The sequence below is a fragment of the Aythya marila genome (genome assembly GCF_965140915.1).
Source record: "Aythya marila genome assembly, chromosome: 1".
In the NCBI taxonomy this organism is placed as follows: domain Eukaryota; kingdom Metazoa; phylum Chordata; class Aves; order Anseriformes; family Anatidae; genus Aythya; species Aythya marila.
Window position 1 is genome coordinate 114,765,204 of NC_139042.1, and position 24,061 is coordinate 114,789,264.

The 24,061-nt window shown below is 38.2% G+C and overlaps 1 protein-coding gene across 1 annotated transcript in view; it reads left to right on the plus strand.

Annotated features, from left to right (window-relative positions):
• Nucleotides 1–1,886: 1,886 nt before the first annotated feature.
• Nucleotides 1,887–24,061, plus strand: part of GUCA1C (guanylate cyclase activator 1C) — a gene marked incomplete at its 5' end in the record, with an annotated part of 32,744 nt that continues 10,569 nt past the window's right edge. Inside the window, one exon of the mRNA XM_082751719.1 lies at nt 1,887–2,090. Coding sequence (XP_082607845.1) covers nt 1,887–2,090 — 204 coding nt within the window. The remainder of the gene's footprint in view (nt 2,091–24,061) is intronic.

Sequence of the window (24,061 nt, forward strand, 5' to 3'; positions counted from 1 at the left end):
TAGAATGAACCTGAAACAATTGTGCTTTAACCAGAGAAGCCTGTTTTCCTCGGAGTGAAAGTGAGGATAGTGTTAAATTGCTAAAAAAAAAAAAAAAGTTGCCAACATAACCTTTAAGTTCTGTACTTCGCTATAATCCACCAGTAAAGCTATGCTAACAGGAATGTGGCCTACAAGGACTCCTTTGAAAACATTTCCTATTTGCATTTGATTTTTCTTCCATGTTTCATGTTTCATTTTTCTTCTGGACTATTTTGCCATTCTAATTTTACATGATTAGTGTGTCCCAAATCTTTATTCGCCTGAAAAATTAAACGGAGCTCAAAACACACAAAGGCAGCATGATCCAGGGTCATTCATGCCTCCCTCTCTGTGCACACACAACTAATGTACCATAGAGATGAAATTTGTAAAGCATCTGTCTCTCATGGCTGTTGTGTTGACTATTCCCAACTAAACCAGACTGACTCTTCACTCAAAAGAAAATTCAGGTTATGCAGCTATACACTTCTCCATGGGAGGACTGCATTCTGCTGCAATTATTCAATTTCTCTATACAAAATAAGCAGCTTTTCACTCACTCTGTTGCTGGTCACTCTTTTCCATCCCACTCAATTGATCTATTTTCTTGTACAACACACTGTTTTGTGAGACCAGGCAATGCAAAGCTTAAATAAAGTAGTTTCAGCTAACTATATTTATTAGTATTCAATTTTATTGCAAGCTTTTACCTGGATCTGTTCTTACAGTTGTTCCGTGGTACAACCACACTAAAATTCATGCTGACCTAAGGGAAGGGAAAGCATGAGACTGCATGCACAGTGGCAGTGGGGGGAACATTTTTTAGGACAGCAGTAACTTATGTAAGACTCAGACACTTGTACAAATGTTTTCTAAAGACAATGTCATGGTATAGTTGTATAGTGTATAGTTGTTTTCATTTTTTCAGGTTATCCAAGTCAAATAATTTTATAGTTTTGGCCTATAAGGTAATACCTTGTACTTGGACCAATGTATATAGAGAAGTACTAAAAATGAAAAGTCAGTTGCTTTAAGGCAGCCATCCAAAAAGTATCCAAAATATTATCCAGCTATTAAAATAAGGAGAGAAGAAATGTTCATAGAAGCTTTACTTGAGGGTGGTATTTGAAACTCACTCACCAAAACATTATTTATGTGCTTTTTACTATTTAAAACTCTTTCAGCTCCTGTAGATGTATCTTGATGTCCCACGGTAGGACTTAGATCGACTTCTTGTTTCCTCTAATGTATTCAGTAGCTTATCTTTTCTTTTGTAACCTCTTCCCAGGAAAAAAAAAAAAAAAAAAAAAAAAAAAAAAAAAAGGTGAGAAGGGAAACTGACTGCAACTCATCTAACCTTCAGGTTACCAATATGCTGTAGTTTCTATCAAGACTCCACAAGTTACTGTGAAGAGTGTGTGCTTTCTTTGTAAATATAACCACTGCAACAGTGAAAGGACATCTGGGCTGAAGGTCTAGTTAAAACCTTGTGAATTATTAAAACAGGTTTAGAAACTACTTTCAAAGTCCCTGCGTGTTGCTTACTCAATATTCATCCAGTTTATATAGCTTTAGCACCACAGATGCCAACACAAGATGAGAATCAGCACAATGTGTCCTCATGCCCTGCTGAGGCTCTGCAAACTGACTGTGCACAAAGACTGTGATCAGCTGATAAAACCATGGTGCCCTGAAACTGGGCACTGGTAATCTTGCTAGGGTGCTATATTTACTTAGTCTATATTGGTAGCGATCTATAAGAGGTTTAAAGTAGCTCTCAGTGGCAGAGCTGGTGTTTGAATGATTGTTGCTGGGAAGCAAGAATGAACGTTTGGATGAATAAATACTGAAAAAGGTTACCTGGTATGTTTGACACTATGGGTGCTGCTGGATCAGCTGATGACATTAATGCTATGGAAATTCACCATTGGTACACAAAATTTATGAAGGAGTGCCCATCTGGACAACTTTGTCTGCATGAGTTTAAACAAGTCCTGGATCTGCATGGACTTACTCCTGAAGCTAACAGCTATGTTGAACAAGTATTTCACACATTTGACATGAATAAGGTAAGAATTTATTTTTAACTTTGTGACATTCTTATGGCTATACCATTTTATATGTTCAGCAACATGTCTCAGGGTGCAGGTAATGCTGGCCATTCAGAGGTAATGGAAGTGAATCAGAGGTGATTCAATAGAAAACTACTGGCAAATAAATGGGAATGGCAGGTAAAAAATTTTGAATGCTCTGTTCCCAGCACGTTTTGCTGTTTTGGAAATCGCCTACGTTCTAATATTTGTTGAATAACTTCTCATCTTTGTAACATGTATTTTTATTTTTGTATTTTATTCTCTGTGAGTGTTTGTAGTTGGAAGTTTATTTGCATAACTCTACTTGAAAAAATATTTTTAAAAGCACTAAATTTTTGTCTGGGTCCATTGTTGTTAATGCTTTAAGAATATAAAACACAGCCATGATAGAATTTCTTCTGTCACCAAATAAAAGGTTTCTGGATCCATTCTGAGCACCTGGTATGACTTAGGTTGGTATCAGTCAATCCCCCTTTTCCAAAGACACATCTTTCTGATTTTAATCCCTCATCCCAATTTTACTTCTTAACATCCTAGGTTAACACAAAAGCCTCCAGGAGCTGTTGGTTGCCATTCTGTCATTTGTTCTTCCAACTCAGATTTCATACAGTTTCCTTCCAGCCATGAGACTTCCAGCCAGAAGATTGTGCCTTGTTATTTTCTCCTTGAGCCAAATGAGAAAATAAAAATTTCTATTAAATACAGAAATGGAGAGTCATCTGTAATTCCTACAGAAATGTTTGTCCTTGACTGAAATAAGGTTTAGGCTGATTTGTCAATAGTAGAAACAACAATCAAAGTCAGCTTCCAGCTGAAAAAGCAAATGGGTCTATCATGGAGTAAAAACATTAATACATAAATAAGTAAAATCATTAGTGTATCAGAAAATTGAGCCCTCAACTTGCTTAAGTCACTTTTCAGAAAACTGGAATGTGAAATGAACACTTCTTGAAAATCAGATTTCTGTCAAGGTGACGGCATCCCAGCAAGACCAACTGCAGGCATCAGGAAACTGGGTACTTGCCGTGGAATAGCTGAGGATGGGGAGAGGGAATAGCAAAGTACCATTTTGAATAGTTTTGCACCAACAGAAATACCCAGGAGAACTTGTCACTACTGTTGCTAGTGGTTTCTATCTTTGAAAATACCTATTCTACTCAGTAAATAGTGTGGCCAGTACAGGCAGCAAGTGCAGAATAAGTTAGATCACAAACTTTCAGGGTGCAATTGCTCTTTACCACCTCTTTCAGCTTTTTCTACTATCTGTAACCCTTGTAATAGTAAATATAATTAAAACTGTAACAGTTTTCTTCACTTGTTTGTAATACTCATAGTACTTAGAATGTGGTTATTGATGTTGATATCTGCTTTTTATATACTTGAGGAATTACAGTTCAACAGATTGTGGAAAACAGTTTTCCATGTCTATGTTATTTCCATAGGAAAAAAAAATATGTTGTCAAAGTAGCTAGCCTTTCTGTATGAGGACAAGACATGTGTGTACCTGGCACCTGTCTAAATAGGGAAAGAGCTCAAAACTAACAAGGGGGAGAGCTTTATAAAAAGGGGAATGTCTTTTAGTTGATCAGCTGTGGTTTTTGTTTTTGTTTTTGTTTTTTTTACCAGTTACTGATGACAGAGCCTTCCTTCTAGTTCAAATAGCTTAGTATCCAGGGAGTAGCTTGCTCAGGTTATCTGATGAATACTAAGACATAGGCCTTAAACTTGCCAGGTTATACACCCATCAGAGTTTTATTGCTACATGGTCCCATCTAGTGATCTCTAATCCTGTTCTCTCCTCAACCCATAACATTTTAATCAATCGACATATTTCAATAAAATTTCATGGAGTAGGAATTTTAGCTTATTAGTTCCTAAAGTTGTCATAAAAATTGGCAGCTGGGTAGCAGGGACACACCCAGGATGATTGCCCCACTCATGCAGAACTCAGCTTTTATTCATTGTTCAAGGCAGCAGCTGGTTGGCACAGCAATCAGGCATTTGTTTTCTTTTGCCTGGTGAGGATGCAGGGTGGAGCCAGGGTACCAGGGTGAGGAGATTTAGCAGACAATAGACAGAGTCTGTACAAATGAAGGCTTTTGTTTTGCTCTTCCCAGAAGAGCTTGTTTAATTAATGTTCCATGTTAGACAGAAAAAGATGTTTCAATATTTTATCCATTTGGAAGTCTTCCCCCCATTTTGATGAAATTAAACAATAATTTGGCCTTTAGGGCTTCATAAAATCCACTATAAAATTGCTTATGCTAGGCTTAAAACTTCATTATTTAATAATGAGCTCCAGCTAAAGATCTGATCTTCATTTCCAGTTCTGCAAGATGTTTTAACAATCAGACATTAGCTACTGTAATCTGAGGCATGGATTTCATTGTATATTTTCTTAATTGAGCTGTTGCGGCAGAAGGCTCAGAAAAAGGTATTTTGAAGGCAGGATTGGCAGGGCACTTTAAGAATCGTCGTATACCTGTGATTGTACAGTCTGTATCCTTTTGCAGCAGGGAATATTAAGACAAATGTGACATCTACTCCCAGATAAAAGGCTGTCAAGTTTTTCTCCTTGTCCAATCTGTTTGTATAATTTAGTGGGTAGAAAGGCTTAAAGAAATGCATTAACTGAACTGCAGTGTTTTACCTCAGTATAGCAACAGGATTCAGATACTACACATAGCATCTAGATGAGCTTGGTTATGTTTTTCTCTTGTAACACATGGAATTTTTATGGCTTGTCATGGGCTTTCTTAGAAAATGTCCTCATACTGCTCTTGATCATTCTGACCATATCAACTCTTCCCTAACACAAGTGTGACTTCTGAGTAGTGCAATCAAAATGGATTTGTCTTTTGGATGCTGGTCTTAATGCAGAAATTCAGCTCGAGGCTCCTTTCCATGCTAAGCTCAGCCAAAGGATCTTACTACAAGATGACTCAGCTCTTCGCACATTACATGAACCAAGCCTCTCTGCCTTCTCTCATACTTCCGTGGCATAACAGCCTACCTGATCCAGTCAGCAAAAACTATTTAAGTACTTCTTAATAGAATAAGGAGATATCCTCTTTTATCTGTTTGTGAAAAAAGCTACGTATAAATCAACTTTCTGACAGGTCATAACATTTAGAAATGCTAAAAGTTATTATTCAGACTGCCTTGCCCACTGCAAGTTGAAAACGACAGGGATGTTTTTCTTTTTTTCTAAAGTCTATGTGTTATTTTTCTTCTGCTAGAGGATCGGATTTTGTCTACTGCCATGATAGTAAAGATCTCTTGCCAAAACTTTGACATTACTGAATGAGGAAAAATTTGGGATCTCATATCTTGCAGTATGTCTGTCATTTAGGAATTGAGGTTGTAAGCAAATAACAGAGTTGGTGTGCTGCAGGCTTCTTTCTGAACCTGAAATTGCTGGAGGTGGCTTTATCAGCTTCCAGTTTCAATAAGACATGCTTGAAATATACTGATTTCCATCACTGTATTATCTGGGAACCCATCACTGAGATTGTGTGAATAGAACTTGTGTTAAATGGATTATGCAAATGAAGCAATATGATTACATTTTAGTTACTCTTACTGCTTAAGAATTATATAACTAAGGGCATGTTCCTACTTCTTTTTACATCAAGATTATATGAGAGGTATTTATCTCCTACTTCGGATAGATAGGATGTAATTCAAATTCAAAGTATGTGTTTTAATTGGAGGGTCATGAAGAGTGCTTTCAAACCCTTCGAAGAAGTCCTAAATCTAACTAGCTCTGATTTATGTACTTTTTTCTGTTTCTGGTCTGTGAAATTCACTTTTTTTTTTTTTTTAGATAACCTGATGTCTCCTGTGTGAGGTTATCAGAACATTTGTATTCAATGCCAATGTTATCCTACTGTGTGGTCTGTTTATATAGTATCCTCTGTCAGCTGGATGAACACGCATTAGTACGCATTAGTGTCACCATATACATCGTTAGTATTTTGCAGGATTTGTGATTCTCTCTGTTTTACAAAGGGTTGAAAGTAAAACCCCCCATACAAGACACAGAATTTGCTGCACCATTTCACAGTTTAGGAAACATTCAAAGTCATCATAGCCAGCACATTTTTAGTGCAAAGCATTATGATTTTAGTAAGAGTATCAGGGCTGCAAACCTGACACAGGCTTGTACACAGCATAAGCAAAAATGTCATGTTTCATCTTCAAGATAGCCCATGAAGATGCAGGATGAGCCCTGAGAACATGTCGAGGTGTTGAGGTAGCTCTGGCCAGGGAGATGTATGTGCTTATTGGCAAACCTGCTTGTGTTCAAACAGATTGCGGAGGATGATCCTATGGAGTTTCTATTTTTGCCTAATAGGGATTACCTAATCTGCAGGGATCTTTGAGAGGTTTATGGTAGTTTTACAGCTCCTGGACTGTGGTTCAGCTCTAGCTGGAGGCAAGCCAAGGAACGCAGGAGCACTGTGTAAACAGTGCAGTGTGGATGGAGAGGAAGGGCGGACAGCGTTATGGGTGCTGGGGAATCAGCAGATGATTTTGCTGCAATACAAAACAGTGAATGGTACAAGAGATTTATGAACCATTGCCCTTCTGGACAGCTTACTCTCCATGAGTTTAAGACAATACTCGGTCTATGTGATATGAACCCTCAGGCGAACATGTATGTTGAGCAGGTGTTTCAGATTTTTGACATGAATCAGGTAAGAAACTTTCTTGGACTATTTTCATCATAAAATGTGTATGTTAGTTTGCACAGTGGAAGATTTTGGCTTAGTGATATCAAGTAAGGAGGAGTAGGTAAACAGAAGTTGTTTTGGTGTTTTTTGTTTCACTTTTTCTCATCAGCACAGCTTAAATTCAGAAAACTGGATTTGTTGGATTCTTTCCAATGTCTTTTAGGGGGTTTAAGAGAAGAGCTCTTCAAAAATCTACCAGAAATGTTTGATTCCTTGCAGGTAGGACTGGCCAAAAGTCTGAAAATTGTCATGTTCCTCCCTTTCGCTGTTGAAATTTTGCGTGAATATTTCTGTCTTCATTCTCCTTTTAAAACATGTTTTTCCCCACTGTTTCTAAAGTAAAGTTTCTTCAGCTGTATTAGGCTGCATTTTGGGGGACATTTACAATGAATATCATTTTATTTTCTTTATCTGATTACTACCATTCTTGTTGTTATTTGGAAAGTTTGTAAAACAGTAATACAGCTGTTATATTTCCCTTCCCAACTCCTTAAAAATAATAATAATAATAATTCTGAGCAGAGGAAGGATGATAGACTCAAATTATTACATTAAATCAGAATTCCCAAGATGGTGTTATTTGTTCTAAATATAAATGGAAAGAATCAAGAAGTGCAGAGGAAAAAGAAAAAAAAATAGAATCACAAATACAATTAGGCAAGAATAAGATAAGTAGATACCAGCCATCCAGGAGGAAGGAGAAATAAGAAAACTGGAAAATAAACAACATATATGTATATATATATATAAAATGAAAATGTACAAAGAGTGAAAAGAAGAAGTAGTCTAACCTCAACTTGGTATATTAGTTCAAACCCTTGTGGAATTGAAATGCAGGTTGCAGAGAAGGAGTGTTAAAAAGATAGTTAAAATCTTAGTGACAGATCCCTTTTCTATCCAAAACTGAGCTGACACTTGGACAAAAAAAAAAAAAAAGCGTATGGGAATAAACGTGGTAGTCTGTTGAGCTGCAGTAAGAGGTAAAAGAAGAGGCTAGGAATAGCAGCCCCAAGATCCAGCACTTTGGGCATTGCTCCATAGAGCCCACCTTTCCCACAAGCCAAGGAAAGCACTTGGACAGGATTGCTGAACACCAATATGCAATTGCTATTTAGCAGCTGCAACAAATCATTGCATCTCTAGCTGGAGCCACTAGGAGATGCAAGTTGCTCACAGTGTCTGCTGGGCTTGGGAACAGCTTAAGACACCAAAGAGAACATCAAAACGATGGTGCTTGATTGAAGAAGGCAGGCTCTCCTTTCAATTACACATTTACTAATATTTCTGTCTTTTGGCTATCTTTTCCCTCTTCTAAAATGCTGAACTCAGTGTTTTGTTGTTTGTTTGTTTGTTTTTTTGCTGGTGAGGGGTGACAGAATAAATAAATAAATAAATAGAAAGGGTGCTTGAATAGCCAAAGTTCTTCCAAATGGCTGTGCTGTGTAGGCAGATAAGAAGCAGCAGCTAGGATTTAGAACTGTTAAAGAGCTGTACGTAACATTATTAACTTGAAAAATCCAATTTGTCTAAGCTGAAATCCTTTATGAAAACAGTCTGTGGCATCAAAATGTCATTGGGGTGGGAGTTAATTCAGAGACATGGCCCTTAATACAAAGATTTAGGGGACTCTTGAAACAAGAATTTATTAACTTAAATTGAAAATGATTTTTATTAATTTATGTTAAAAAGGTACTTACAGACAATTGATAATTGAGCATTTTTATTTGTTCTTCAAAATTAAGTACTGCCTTTTTTTTTTTTTTTTTCTTCCCAGATTATCAGGGTGCAAAAGTTGAGGGATTTGTTTTCTTTCTATTTCTCCCAGTTAGAACCAGGCCACTTCCTTGACCTCTCAGGTTAGATTTGATGAGAGGACTGTTTTCTGTCGGTTCTAGTAAGACCACTTAAAAGTAACAGTTTAATAGTCATTACACTGCCTTTCTGTCCTCAGACAGAGGTTTTCAGTCCCACTTGCTTGACGTCAGTTCAGGAAAATCAGTGAACTTGCAATAGCTACAAAAAAGAAAGTATTCCTGACCCCACATGCATAGCTGCTTGAGGAGGATATGTTTCTCTGGTGACTAGAAACCTTAATGAAAACAACAGCTTCAGGAGGAGCCCCTTATTGTGTTAAGTCTTTGATTCCAAATGGGAAGCATAAGGTCAGTATCTCAGAATGCTTCCCATAATCATTAAAATGAAAACAACTGTGCTGCAAATGTTTCTGTGGGAAATATAAGACATTATTTCATTATGCACGGTCTGCTGGTTATTTATAGATACTGGTGTGTGTAGCTAACCAGATCAGCAGAATCATGTCTCTGAGTGCTTAGTTTAATGACAAAAACGCCTGGGCTAGAGTACATACAACTCAGGTAAGCACAATTCCTTTTCTCATCACCAGCACACATATCATTGTGATCTCCATGTCAGGAATAACGAGGCAGTAGTAAAAAAAGGAGTCAGGCATAAAAGGCTTCTGTAGGTGTACTTCTAAATGGTCGCTGCTTTCTCCTTCTGTTTTAAGTTCATACATAAAGCCAAGGAGATCATTGTAGAAATATAATAGAAGACACACAAGGACTTTGATTATGACCTAACAAAGTTGTGCCAGTGCTGAATCAGTGTTTTCAGTGAGAGAATAATCAAGTGACTGTACACCTGATCCCACACAGTTTGCCTTGTATGCTATGGGTAAGAGGCCATATGAAACAGTAAAGAACTCTCATTTCCTCCTCCCCATGCTGGAGTTAGCAGGAATTTAGTGAGTCCTCTGCTCTCAGGCAGAGAGACTGAAGATTGTGTCCTACTACAAACTTGCCTCATCACGGCAAAAGCTGTCTGGTTTACAGAGGAGAGGAAAACAACCCTTAAAAGAAAACCACCATTATGACAAAGATACAGGAGGGAGAAAGCCTAACTTGGTCTCCTCACAAAAGGACTCTGAAGCTAGTTGGAGATGGGCAGTAGCCATACGCATGTGTGGAGCTCGCAGTGATACTGTTAATAGAGGGAGGTGACAGGATGGGGAAAGAAAAGCACTCCTCACTCAGCTGGCTAGGCTGGGAATATGGGAATGCCTGCAATGGTGCTTTCTGTGGTAGCTCCCCTCTGCAACTGATATGCACAGTGGTAGATGCCTTGTGAGGGTTAAACGACATCTGCAGGTGTCTGTAGACACTCAGCACCAGTGGGGCATCATTTGATAGCAGTGGAGCATGGGGGGGAAAGGAATGGGAGGAGAAAGAGAGGGCGTAAAGTCCAGCAGCACAAGCTGAATCACACAAGAGAGAGAAATGGCACTTTTCAGAGCAAACAGTGGGTAGGATTTGCTGAGGAAGGAAGAAGGCAGTGGGATTGGAGATCGTCAGAATCGATCCAAAAATCAAGGGGAAAAGACAAGAAATGAATACAACTTTTAGATAAGAATTTGTAGATAAGATTTTTATTCAAATGCATTTAAAACTTGTCATTTGCTACTTTGAGCACTAGCAATTGTCTTTTTTGTCTTATGCTTTAAAGAGGTAGTATTCAGTTGAATCTACCACAATCTAAAGATATGTGACCTTGTTTCACAACACAGGGTTTTAGTATCTGCTGCTCATAATTGAGTTACCACTGCTTTCATAATAAAGAGAGTACCTTCTTTAATATTTTACTTTTCTGCCATTTTTCATATCAAGATAGTTCCTAATAACCTTTCTGTGAAGAAAAAAAAAAAAAATAGAAGACAAGAATAAAAAGAGGAGCAGCCACTATTATCAGCCTATGTGGAAGGGTTACTTTTTTATTATTTCTAAAGAAATCCAGATGGCATCATGCCTTCCAATACTGATGAGATTTTATACCATTTTCAGAGCAGAATTACTGAATCTGATGTTTTTCTCATGTTTGCCTACAGAAACAGTTTTGCTTTAGCTACAGTGTAAATTTTCTGTGTGCCCCATGTTCTTGCAATTTCACAGAAGTCTGTCCTTGAACCAACAATCTTCTTTATTATAGGATTGTCACATTTGGTGCAAGTACATTGTATCCCCATTACCTGTATGTACCACTTTCTTACTTCCCAAAATATTGTACAGACTCCAGAAAGCTCCTTGGCATCTCTAATGTAGAACTCAATAGATACTGAAATTTTATCTTGGTCTTTCACCAGCAGTTTGGTTTGCCATAGATTGCTCATTTGAAACTGATTCACTGGGCTTCCTATCTACAGGCTAGTCCCTATAACCTTTGTTTCAGTGCTCTTTGAGATGGCTTTGCTATATGAATTTCTTCAGTGCAGCTCCACATTGTTATGACTTTTTTTTCTTATTTTTTTTTTTTTTTAAGTAGAAATGTTCCAATGCCATTGGCTTTAGGAACAGGTGATTTCTGTAGAATTCTACTATCTCATCACACACTTTGCCTGCGAGTTTATTAACTGCTGTCAAACTATGCAGCAGGCTATAAATTTTAGCCTTTTTGTGTGCTATAAATCTCACCTTGTGTTTTTGTTTTTTTGTTTGGTTGGTTTTGTTTTTTGTCATATGTAATATCAACATTACATACTATTCCAGTCTCCCACTAGGGGTGAAGGATGCTGTGACAGTGAACTATAAATCAGATCTTTTTCCCCAGGCATTTTTGCTGTCTTTTACAAATATTTTAGTTACTGTTATTAAATGAAAGGGATCCTGAAAACAAGTACTAAATTAAACTTGGAATGATTTTAAAGTAATGTTTTCTTGTTAGTTTTATGAGAAAGTGCAAAATCTGACAAAAGTCTGACTTCTAAGGCCCCAGCTTTACGTCAGCACAGCAGTCTTTGTAATGTGCTTCAGTCACCATGGGTACACTTTCTCATGACTTGTTATTTGGAAGAAAGTAGCAGGGGAAATGTGGGGAGTTTGGGGGCAGAAGGTGGGAAATATGGGTGGGAATGGAGAGGGATAAATAGATGTGGGCAATTCCCAAGTTCCCTATGCCTAAGAGGCATGCCTGGGAGCAGTGTTTGCAGAAGGTGATGTGATTCCACAAGAGCAGAGAGAGAAGAGGAAGGATGTCCAGGGCTGGGTGAGTTAATGATGAACAGTCCTTACCTGTCATATCGTGTGAAGTCTGCAGCCTGCCTAAGTTAGGTCCCTGGTGCCCTGTCCTTCTCTGGTATTTGATACAATGACTGTGCATCTTTTTTTTTTTTAAGGTATGATGGCTGAGAAAGAAAATTGGGCTTTTTTGTCAGGTTGTGCATAACCAAAAAGTTTGTCTGCTTATTTCCCTTCACCTCCCTTGTCCTTGCTTTCTTTTCCCTTACCCCCACTGCTCCAGCCTATGCTCATCTGCAGACAGGCAGTAGATTCCAGCTAGGGTGCTCCTCCCTCTGCAGAGAAGAGTGTTTTGTGGCAAGGATGGCATCCTGTTGTGTCCCCCTCCCTTTTTGCCTCAGCTCCAGTAGATGGCCTAAGCCCCCCAGGGACTTTCCTGCCCTCCCTGAAGAGTGGCAACAGAACTGCTTGCTCAGCCCCAGGACCTCCCCCATGCCCACAGGCACCACAGACTGAACAGACACACTTCTCTGCTCCCTGCACAAGATGTGTCCCCACTCTCCCTGTCACTGGGATCACATAGGAGCTCTAGGACTCAGAGATGGCCTCTGGGGGAAGGACAGCATAACCACCACCCAGTTTGCTGGGCATGCTCTGCCTACTGGAACAACTTTGGCTGAAGCCATGAAAAAGTTTGTGCTTTCCTGCTCAATCTTCAAAAGTTTGTGGGCACTTCTGAGGAGTGTTCAAGCTTTCTTGGTCATATGCCTCACTAGGACATATATGATATTAAACTTAATAATGTCCTTGTAGAGAGAACTGCAGCAAAAACCATTAAGAGCATGTGGAGTCCTTTTCAGAAATTGACTGAACCCCATAAAATATTAATTATTCTCTGGCTACAGTTGTGCTGAAGTGAGGTTACTGTTTTTCATAGGGCACTCAGCGCTTCACAGGACTGTGCTCTTTAACTCCACCAAGTGATGGTAAATGAAAAGGATAAGCACGTGGGACTGTCTTGCTCCTACATCTCTAACATCCTACATTTTTGCACTGGTATTTATAACTCCAGATTTGTCTGTGACACAGTAATGCCCCTGAGCCGCTCATCTCCCTGTATAGAAGCTAATCAGTACAGAAGTATTATTGATACCTAACCCCTTCCCTGACCTCACAGAGGAAGAAAGAATTCGCTTCCTGAAAGCTGTAAAATAAAAAGCAGGACTACAGCACTGACCAACAACAAGGAAACTTGTATTTAATCTATTTAACAGACCAAGCTGATTTTTTGTTAAAGGAGTTCCTGTAAAAGATTCCTCTTTTACTCAGGTTATGTCAGGAGGCTTATGACCAGAGTGTTGCACTTTATTTGGGGACCTGTGCTCTGAGGGGGCAAATAGCGTGCAATTGCACACCTACAATGGAGAAGATGTTACAGCGGGCTGCCTGTTTGCATTCTCAACTTTCTCCATCCTTATTTATGGCATAAATTGTAACTTTTTCTTAAAGTCAGTCCAGAATTAGACTTCTATTGTTGCTAATGGTTAGCATATAATTAATAGTCAAACACTGTGATGATCTCCTAGTTTTTCTGGCACGCATGTTTGTAGTGAGTGGGAGTTTGGCTTTTCAAGAACTACAATTTGAGCATGGCTCTGTTTACTTCCACTTTAGCCACGTTATAAAATCCCATCTGGTTTAGAACCAGGCATTAAAGGTAATCTTACATGGGTACAAATAGTCGTTAAATAAAAATAGAAACTCAGTTGTAAGAGGTTTACCATGGTCCTTTAAATGCAGTACTAGCCTGAGTTCTGGTCATGAGCAAGACTCTGAACCCGGGAGATATAATCGTGAACAGAATAAAAGAGACACTTGTGTAATAATATGGGCGCCAACGAATCATTGCCAGGTGATGGCCCTGTCCCAGAGATGCACCATTATTACAGCAAATTTATGAGAGAGTGCCCATCCGGGCAACTTAGTCTGCATGAATTCAAGAAACTCCTGGGTCTGCAGGGGCTGGATCCACAGGGAGATTTATACATTAAACGAGTGTTTGATATCTTTGATCTGAACCAGGTAAACCTTCTTTTATTTATGTCTTTAATGTCATACTATTGTTTGTGAGTTGTAGCCTGCAGGCTTTTCTTTGTGATCTGCTCACAAAACTGCTGTCATGGACAGGGTTGCTGCTGTGGTGCGCTAAAGGTGAAGAGGTGGGACTGTGCTTTGTGAGCTTTGAGTAGGACTCTCACTAGTACTTTCCAGGTGCACTTGAAAAATATCAAGAAACAATTCTGAAAATTAGATGTAATTTGCAGTTCACAGGTTATTCTTCTATCCTTTGCTTATCCTGTTCTTGTATGTGAGCATATAAAAATATTTGTATGTGCAAATACAAAGTTAGTTAACAAATTCCTTTTTCACAACAATATTAGACAAAGGGGAAAATATAGTCTCCACTTAACCAATAAAGTGCATCACAGATGCACAGATTTGCCCAAAATACTGTATTGAATGTGTGACAGAGGAAAATGTAGCTAAGATTAGGAAATAACACACAGTGCCCAACTTATGAGACCAGAGAGACTACCAAATGAAGAGGTAAAGCAGATTCTTTGCATTGTATCTCCAATTTACTCTCCCTGAAACTGCAATAACTGCTTGTGGTTGCAGTCAGCTCTCCCTAACTTGTAAGCAATGCCCAAGTTATGGCCATCTGGTACTTGTGTGCAGCACCTTTCACTAGGTGTAGAAGACCTTAGACCATGTGGTTGTGAAGGAAGAAGGCAAACAACGTGGAAGAATCTAACAACTGACAGACTGCTGGGCAAGTGTGGGTTGTTTCCTAGGTCTGTCTTGAGGACTGCCTTATGCTTCTAGGTCCTGGAGCTGGCCAGCTTGAGCCCTCCACTCATGGCAGTTCTGGAGTGTCCCAGGACACTGCCTACCAGCACAGGCTCTGCAGATCGCTCTACAACTCTGGATTGATATAGAAGTGTGGAGGGTGAAATAAATGCAGCTTTCAGAAAGAACATGTGCTCAGGTTTAGTTGCTGTGGCAGTGGCCAGATGCATTTAAAATGGCAACACCTTGCTAATAGTCACTTCTCTATCTATGGGGTAATGTAGAGGAAATCAGTCTCAGAAAAATTGCTTTACTACTCATTGTATTGCTAACCTTCACACCTTTTATGAATACATTCTCAGGGGACAGCAGGCTATGGCTGTATAGCCAATACAGGAGAAAGTATTTCCTATTACTGCCTTTTCCATGTCTCTGTTCTGTATTTCTGATTACTTGTATTTTAATCTCTATTCAGTTATAATGATTGTGTTTCTGTTACCATACAGCCTGAATTGCTTTGCTTCTTTTTCTATCACTCTGTTGTTAACAACACTGTTTTCATAAGCTTAATTATATTTTTTGTTTGTTTCTGAGACTGAAAACCACTATTTTAAGGTATACTTTTGGAAATAACAAGTATCAGGCAAACACTTTTCAAGTACCTGTCCATGATGCTTTTATGTGGTTAAGCTGAGAATAAAGTAGCAACAGACCAGCCTCTCAGGGCAGGAGAAAGGAACAGTGTATGTTATTGATGAGTTAAAATAAGAGGATCTCCTCACTCCACATGTTCACTTTTTGTCCTGTACCCTTGCTACAGCTTTTTCTTCTCTGCAGGGGTTTTTGGTGGAAATGTAGGCTTTCATCCTGAAAGGTGCTTTTAGTTAAGTACAGATATGTGAAGAGTGGTCAATGGATAGCTGACTGGGAGTATCACACTGTGGGCTCTTAAATGGCAGCTATGATTGTATAAATAAGGTGTCTTTATCCTTCTGCAACATTATGTAGAACATTTAGGCACTCTGCAATATTAAACAGATGATAATCTTTCATCTGCAAACCGCTGAAGTTAATGTATGTGAGTGGTTGCATGCATAATAGGCATGGATTCAGAAATAATTTGGTCATTTGGGCTTTTTCTTACAATCAGTTTCCCTCAGCACTACAGAGACTTCTCAGGTTTGTAGGTCAAAATTTGATTTCTTTTGCTTTTGCACTCTGGTTGTTGCTTTCTAATAAAGGGGTCATTACCACAGTGAGTGGTGGAGTATATAAAATTTCTTGATAGAAATGATTTCTTTTCGCTTAATAGTACCTTTTTATATAGCAGTGGTGTTTAGCTGGAGAGCTAGCAAACTTGAACATTCTCCCATGTTTTGCCTAGCTGACTTTTATAGATATATGACCTGATTTTTCCCTTGTCTAACTTTTTGTAGCCAGACAAAAACATGGTTTAAAAGTGGGGTTTTTATAGTTTAAAACTGTCATGACTTCTATTGCTGAAGTTTATATATAAAATCATATGGTCTGTGGACGGGTTTAAAGTTCATCTAAATCTGAAGAAACTAATTCTTGGAAACTTAAGTCATTTAATCAGGTCCTCTTCTGTCAGCATAAAATATGTATTTCTCATGTGGGCTTCTGTTTTCACACAAATAGAAATCTGCTCAGAAAGCTGTGCTAAAGTGCTGGGCCTGAGATTAAACTACAGTTTCAATTATAGCAGCTTAATGCTTCTTGAGGTAAGTTGGGGTCACCCATGCCTAGAAATATTCCATCATGAATATTATAATTAAACACTCTTAAAAAACGCATAGGCTTTCTCCTCCATGTTTCATATATGCCCAGTTTAAAATTTCTAGAAGGTAAAATGTGAACCATTAGCCTCATAGGAAGACAATGAGGCTTGTGGGGGAAAAAAAAATACAGTACTGAATTGCATTTCACCTCCTTGTTAACCTTTCTGCTTCCAGTTGAGGTTTGTTACAGACATCTTTTGTCTACTTAGGATTTTGATTTAGAAAAAAAAAAAAAAAAAAAAAAAAAAAAAAGCACACACAAAAAAATCACTTGCCATTGAACTGGGAACAGTGAAAAAAATGATTGTGATAGCAGGTTATGGGTTTTGTTTGTTTGTTTTTGTTTTTACCAGTTAGTGACAGATTGATAGCCTAGTCAAAGCTTGGTTCACTCACATCATCCATATAACTGTTAACATAAATTCAGTTGCAAGCCAAACCTTAGAGTTCCTCGGATTTCTTTAAATTGGAGATAATAGTTCAGTACCCTTTTTATGGTCAGTCAATGTGACAGTAGGGGGTACGTCTTCACAGCACAGTTCAGTCTCGTGTGGAGATATTGAGGTTACTTCTGGCCTTGCCCATAGCCAAAGCATGTTAGCAAGGAATATTGCACTAATTTACCATGCTGAAGAGGCAGTGCTACTGTGACTGTAGGGCTTCCTGGACCCATGAATCTTGCATGTTTGTATGTGACAGAGAATAGCATTGTACAGGTATTCAAGCCAAAGTCTCAACAGAGTGCATCTGTTCAATGGATAAAAGCTGTTCCCAGTCAGTGCCCATTTCTGTTGGAGTTTAGTGACACAAGCTTTGTCTTCTCAGGATCATACTCTCACTTTAAACAAAAATCCAGATTACTGTCATCCACGTCCAATGGCTTCTAGATAGGTTTGCAACTGCTAAATTTAATAATTGAATTCTGCAAGAACAGATTGATTGAGTTCTTGTGACCTGTGAAGGACAAAATTTACATAGCCATTTAACATGTGAAACAGTGTACTGAAAAATGGGATGCAGCTATGGTAGTTCTCTTATTGCCTGTTTCAGCATTAATTGAAACTAGCTACAAGAATAAATGTCTTGTTGCTTTGTAAGAAAATTGTATTTTAAAAGTTAGATACTCTATGAAGAGTAAAGAGGATTAATAGGATTTTGGTATGTAGCTCCAGAGAAAAAACATGCAATTTCAGGGATTTTCTGCTAACATTTTGTAAAGCATTAGATGGTCCTCAACAGAGAATGGCAGTTTTTGCTAAACCTCCTGTGAAGAGATTAAGTTGGTAGATGCAGAAAAATGGATGTTCCATAGCAAAGAGTTTACAAAATCTTTACATAAGTAATCAACTGCTGATGTTAATTTGTAGTCATCCTTCTAGTTTGTGCTTTTTCATTTAATATTTAAAGTAGCCCTATGATAGAGTTCAACTGACATCATTAGGCAGATTAGGACAGAAAAAAAAATTTGAAAAGGGAAAGAAAGTCATAGCACGTTATTTACTGTAGAACAGGTAATAAGAAACACAAAAATGTGTTACTTCAATAGAACAGTCGTCTGTCAAAATGTCTACATAGCAATGAAAACTAAATCTCAAAACATCTTTTGTTGGGAGCCAGATAACCACTCCTTTTTTCCTCACTCTACCCTACTGTACTTCTGTGCCTTTATTTTTTTTACTCTCATTTACAGTGATTTTCAGGTAGACTTTTCATCATCTTATTCTGTGAACTGACTATAAATAGATATTACCCTCTCTGGTTATAGTGGCTTGAATGGGATTAGCCAATATCTCCTCTTGGGTATTGTAGTAGAAGGAAAGGTACATTATATGTTATGAAATCCTCTGTGAAAGCAGTGGTTGTAGTTCATTCTTAGAAAAATATAAAAATGCTCACAGAAATATTTAATGTTTTTCATAGATGTTTTAGTGAAAACTGCAACTCATTGACTTGCAGTTGCTTTTTCCTCCACTTTTTCCCCCTTCTTAAGAAGTGTGAGAGACAAAGAAATGTTATTTTCTTTGACATTATATGATAAGTTGTAAATGTTTGATATGGCCCAACTATGCAGTGGTTTCCTATCACTATGTGACAGCTGCCTTCCATGTTCCCGTGAGAGCATGAAGAGCTTTTAAAGCATTGCTAGTGTGCAATACTTTAAACACTACCTGGAACCTAAATATTAAGCGTTCCTATTTCTTATGAGATCAGAATGACTCAGGGTATCTCTGTTAACTTTCCTTTGCTTAAAATTTGGTTCTCCAGTTGGGCTTCCTTTCTTGGACTGCCTTCCTCTGAAGTGTCTTGAGGACCCCAAATAGCTGCTATGATAAGAATTGTCAGGCTGCCTAAGAAACTGCTTAGGCTGATTGTTGTATCCCTACATCTCTAGTGGCACTACCAAAGTTGACACACATTTGATGTTATAGCTTATAGTTGTGAGAGGATGATAATTATAGAAATATTTTCCCAAACTTTTCTGAACAGCTTTTGTTTTTTGTATCCTAAGTCTTCAAATAGTTTTGGAAACATAAATTCAGCTGCATATGTAGTTTTAGGGATATATTTAGGCTGGCATAACTTTTCAGGCAAGTAACTTTTCCTAGCTTACTCTAACCAGCCAGGTTAACCACAGCAGTAAGACTGCAACAACAACATATACATTACACACTACAATAAGGGGTCAAAAGCCATATAAGCTGATACTGTGGTTGCAAGACATGCGAGGTTTTATGTCATTTCTTTTCTGTGCTTCTTGAGATTCATTGTGCTCAGCACACATGGGTAGTGCTTAGAGAAGTATAAATCCACTTTGCCTAGAGAAGTATAAATCTTGCTTTTTCTGGTTTTGAACAGTTTTTCATTCTCAAAATTGCCTCTAAATAAGTCTACACAACAGGAAATATTTTTTAAAATGTTTTTCTTTTCATGGCAATCATAGCTGTCACATTGTAAAGTCAGCAATAAAAACCTGTGTGTCAAAAAATTAATTAGCTTCTAAACCAAGGGCTAGATGAAAATAAGAATAGAAATGTTTCTTACTCAGAAATAATCCTGTCAGAAGTAACAGAAATCTACAGCTTTTCTTGAAATATTCTGGCTTTTTGGAGTTGATATGTACATGTAGAAATCCTTTTCACATTAGTTTTGGACACAATCCAACAAAAGCAACAAAACCAACAAAGCCAGACCATTTGTTTTGCCTTAATCTGAAGTAATGTTGCATAAAATTATCTCAAACATAAAGTAACTAGTCTGATTACTGTAAATAAGGACAAGATTAAAATATGGTTTGCTGTGTTCAAAGTAGTATAGTTATATCATTTTTGTCAGTACGCCTAAGTGCCTTTTAAATGTACTGTAAAAAAAATTCCATGGAATAGAAATGATTTTCTATAACTATTTAATCTGGCTCCATGAAACATTACTCAATTTATAGATGGTTTTAAAGAATATCTTTGTTCTTCTTCTTACCTCCAGTTATTTTATTTTAAATCGTTTTTTATATTGATTCCAAAAAGGCTGTAGAAATCCTTTACTTAGTAAGGATTTCCCATAATTATTGGTGCAATCCCACAATTTTGTTTTCTAATGGTTTGGTATAGGATTTATTGCTGTAATAGTACTAACTTACACTATAATAGTGTGTCATTGCCAGATAAAAGGCTATTTTAATAATATCAGTAAAACCATCACTTGCTAAATGTCAGTACAGGGGAATTCTTGAATTCTTGAGTACAGATGAATTCTGCTGCACCCACTACTGCTTTGGCAGCTGGCTGTCAGAAGTCTCCTTTCGCAATAAGACCCAGCACATGAGATCTGCACGGGCTAAGACTGCCCAGCCCTTAGGTCCTGTACAAAAGGAAAGCCTTAGAGTTTTCTCCTGTGCACCTACTCAATGACCAATCTTATACATCAAGCTGAAGCAATTATACTTTTGTAGCAAAGTGTGTAGGGCTTCTTTGAAAATTTAATTTAAGTGTACACAAATTAGCATGTACTCTGCAGTTGTCATTGAGCTTTAAAAGCACTTGGAGCATATTACTAACATTACCAGTTAATGCTGAATTTTATCACATTAAATGAACAGGCAATGAAGATTAACTTTGCACAGTTAATCATAATTACTTTAAAATACTGCTTGTTAAATTATGATGTAGATAAAGAGAACAATTAATTTAAAGAGTTCAGTAATATGTTTCTTTTATTTAAAGAAATTATTTTTCAGAAGTACAACCATAGCTTTTTTCTATTTATTGCCTTAATAATTCTGAATAGAGCAGTTGAAGGGTACTTCTAGTTTACATTTTGTTTTTTCTTCCTTTATCGCTTTAGTGTTACTTTGAAATATCCAAAAATATGCAATTGTGATTAATGCATCTGTTGGTGATAATGATGTTGGTGAACCAAGCTTTGGGAATGATAAGAATTACAGAAGAAATGCAACAGAAATTGGATGATCTCTCTTAACTAATTTGGTCACAAACTCATGTAATGACATGAAATTTATATTGTTCTTGTGATGAGACATGATCTATAATCTTCCATTATTACAGAAATAAAAAATGCTTATGAGATAAAGAAGGTAAAGTATTAACTTTTTTCTTCCTTGACGTCCTTTATCTGATAGTACAGAGTAGTCTAGAGAATGATAGGAAATGTGATTTAATTAATGCTTTCTTGCATGCATTCCTTGAAGCATCAATGCCTAAAATATGAACCACCTGTGATCATCTGCCAAATAGAGCATCTGCCACTAGAAGGCATCTGTGTCTTCAAAGTGTTTTTTCTATAGGTTTGTCAAACAAGAAAAATTTGCTTAAACTATCAACAAAACTCTGCTGGAAAAACAGAAGGCTATGGAGTCATGGCTGTTTTTTGTTGTTGTTTTCTTTTCCTTGCCTACTGTTTTATTATAAATTGAGAAGGATGCTCCTAAAAGCATAAGCAGAGGCTCAAAATTAGGGGGTGGAGGAAGCTGAAACCCATCATCTGGTAGGCACTGGTGGAGGGCTAGGTCCTTGAGCATGTGCTTTCCTTCTGTTCAGCCCTCCTGGATGCTGCTCTACCATGCTGCAGGCTGAGTGCAGGGCCCAGCCCAGTGCCTTGGTTACATCCCTGTCTCCCTGCTTGGCCAGTAACCTTGAAGGGAAATGGAGTGTGGTGGTGGCTAGTTGGGGTAAGGAGGGAGAAGGGGAGCTGTTAATTTTGAAGAAATATAATTGTTACTCATTCTAGCATTTTGGATTTCAAACAGTTTCTCCAGGGTGTTGAACACACCTGAAAGCCTGGTATTTTCTGTCCCCAAATATCACAGGTCTCAAGCTTGACAAAGCAGAACCTTGTGTAACAGGCTGATCAATATAGCCTGGTCTCTTTATGTAACAGTGGGTATGCAGCTGTCACAAAACCACTTAACGATTTGCTGCTCCTAATTCCCTGCTTCTTTCTTAGTCCTTACCTAATAGCCTTTGCTTGCCAAGAGTTTCCCCCATGCCCCATGACAAACACCAGCTTTGTTTACTGAGAAAACTGGTGATTTTGGCCACAGCCAGAGGGAGGCCTGGAGTCCTCTCCAAGCCCCAAACTCCATCAGACTCCAGGGACATGTCAAAGTAGTAGAGTCAGAAGTAGCTCTGTATTTCTTCAATAATCTGTATGCTGCCTTTGATGAACAGCTGAAAGTCTTCAGAAATTAGAAACACACAAACAAACAATAACAAAAAAAAAAAAAAAAAAAAAAGCAAAAAAATAGGGGAAGATGCAATGGATCAAAATGAATCCACCTTTAGTTTTCTGAGGATGGAGAAACCAGTACTATGAATGGTAGGGCTAGACAGAAAAGGAGGAGCACACAGGGTTAGCTATAAATTTCACACAGTTATTCTGAGCTGTTGTAATCTGCTATTTGACCTGTGCCAATATATACATAACCGCTTCTCTCTCCATTATCAGGTTTAAATAGCAGTCTAAAAGATGGGGTGGGGAGGGAAGGTGGCTTAATGTTTTAAGCCCTTGGTTTGAAATACCTGGACAGTCTATATTTGCACACTTGTTAATCCAGATAAAGTCTGTCGAGCTATTCTCCTGCTGTCATGTTGAGTTTTAGAGAATTTTCAGGAGCAAATCTGAAAACAAGGCACCTCTTATAGACAATTAATAAAGTCCTCAGTACTCTAGGCAAGACAATGAGTTCACTATTAGTGGGGTTTTGTGGGGACAGAAATCATCCCTTTCTATATGTGTAACTGTTGTGTGTGGCTGAAGAAAGCTGGCTCGCCCATGTCTGTCTCCATAGGGCTGCATCAACACTGTCAGTAAATTGTGTACAACAGCTTCATACCCAAAATGCCCAGTTCTGGTTGTTCTGCCCAAACCCTGAGTTACTGCACTGTTTAAGATTAGCTGTGTATTCACAGCTTCCAATTCAATTATTTTTAATCTGTGTCCAAATAATTTAAAGCTGTGAGAGTTTTTTAAGGACCTGTGAAGATTAACAACACTATTCTAGGAACCAAAGCATAAAGCCCTTCTCAGGCTTTCAGGGTTTGAGTACTAGTAGTTGTTGCATAAGGCCGCCTTCCTTCACTGCCCTTTTCCTTCACAGAACACAGCTCTGTCCTGACTGAGTATAAGTGGGCAGCCTCCAGCAATTGCACATAAACTGACATCCTGAAACAAAAATGTCTCACACAGAAGAAAAAAAAAAAAAATGATAACATGGGATCTCCTGATAACAGAGTAGTTTAATAACTGATGAATAGTCCCGTTTTTATATACCATGTTGCCCTTGTCCAGATTCAGGGAAATCTCATGTTTCTGGCACAAAGGAAGATGTCACCTGTCATTTGCTTCTTTCTAGCTAGGTTTTCAAGCTAGTTATTTTCAAACGTGGAATTGCCTCAGACCGTTCAATTTTGGGATGGTAAATCCTCAGACTTTGCCACCATTCTTTCCAGTATGTGGGCTGTATCATTCTGCTAGTCTGACCTTGACTGTAGTGAACAGAGGCCTTTTACCCTGTGGTATTCACTGTTGCTTAAAACCAATTTAGTTAAAAGTTCTTCACCTGAATCTTTTCCTTCAGAACAGATATTCACAGCTCCAGCTTGCTTTTACTTTAATCTTTTCAATATTGTGAGGCTGAGCTCAGATTTTTGGGCATTCAGCTCTTTTGTCTTCTTCTTTCTACGGTCCTAATGTCACTGAGCTGCTTTTTACTGATCAGGATCTGGGCAGTGGGATATGTGTCACAGTGCAAGAAGCTTCTGTTAGCAGAGTCAAGAGCTGATGGCAGGGTGAGACCGCTGACCACCTTTATTGCCTGCATGGAAGCTTGTTCTCAAATTAGTCTGATGCTTCCAGGTCACAGGTGTGCTAAAAAGAAAGGGACAAATTTTGCTGGGCGTAATTGGTAAGATCTCCACTAAACAGAAAGTCTTGTTTCATAAAGGCCCGCTTGACACAGCCTCCTGACAGTAAGTAGCTTAGCAAGCCCAAAGACATGGTTTCCAAGGCAGGTCACCCAGCTG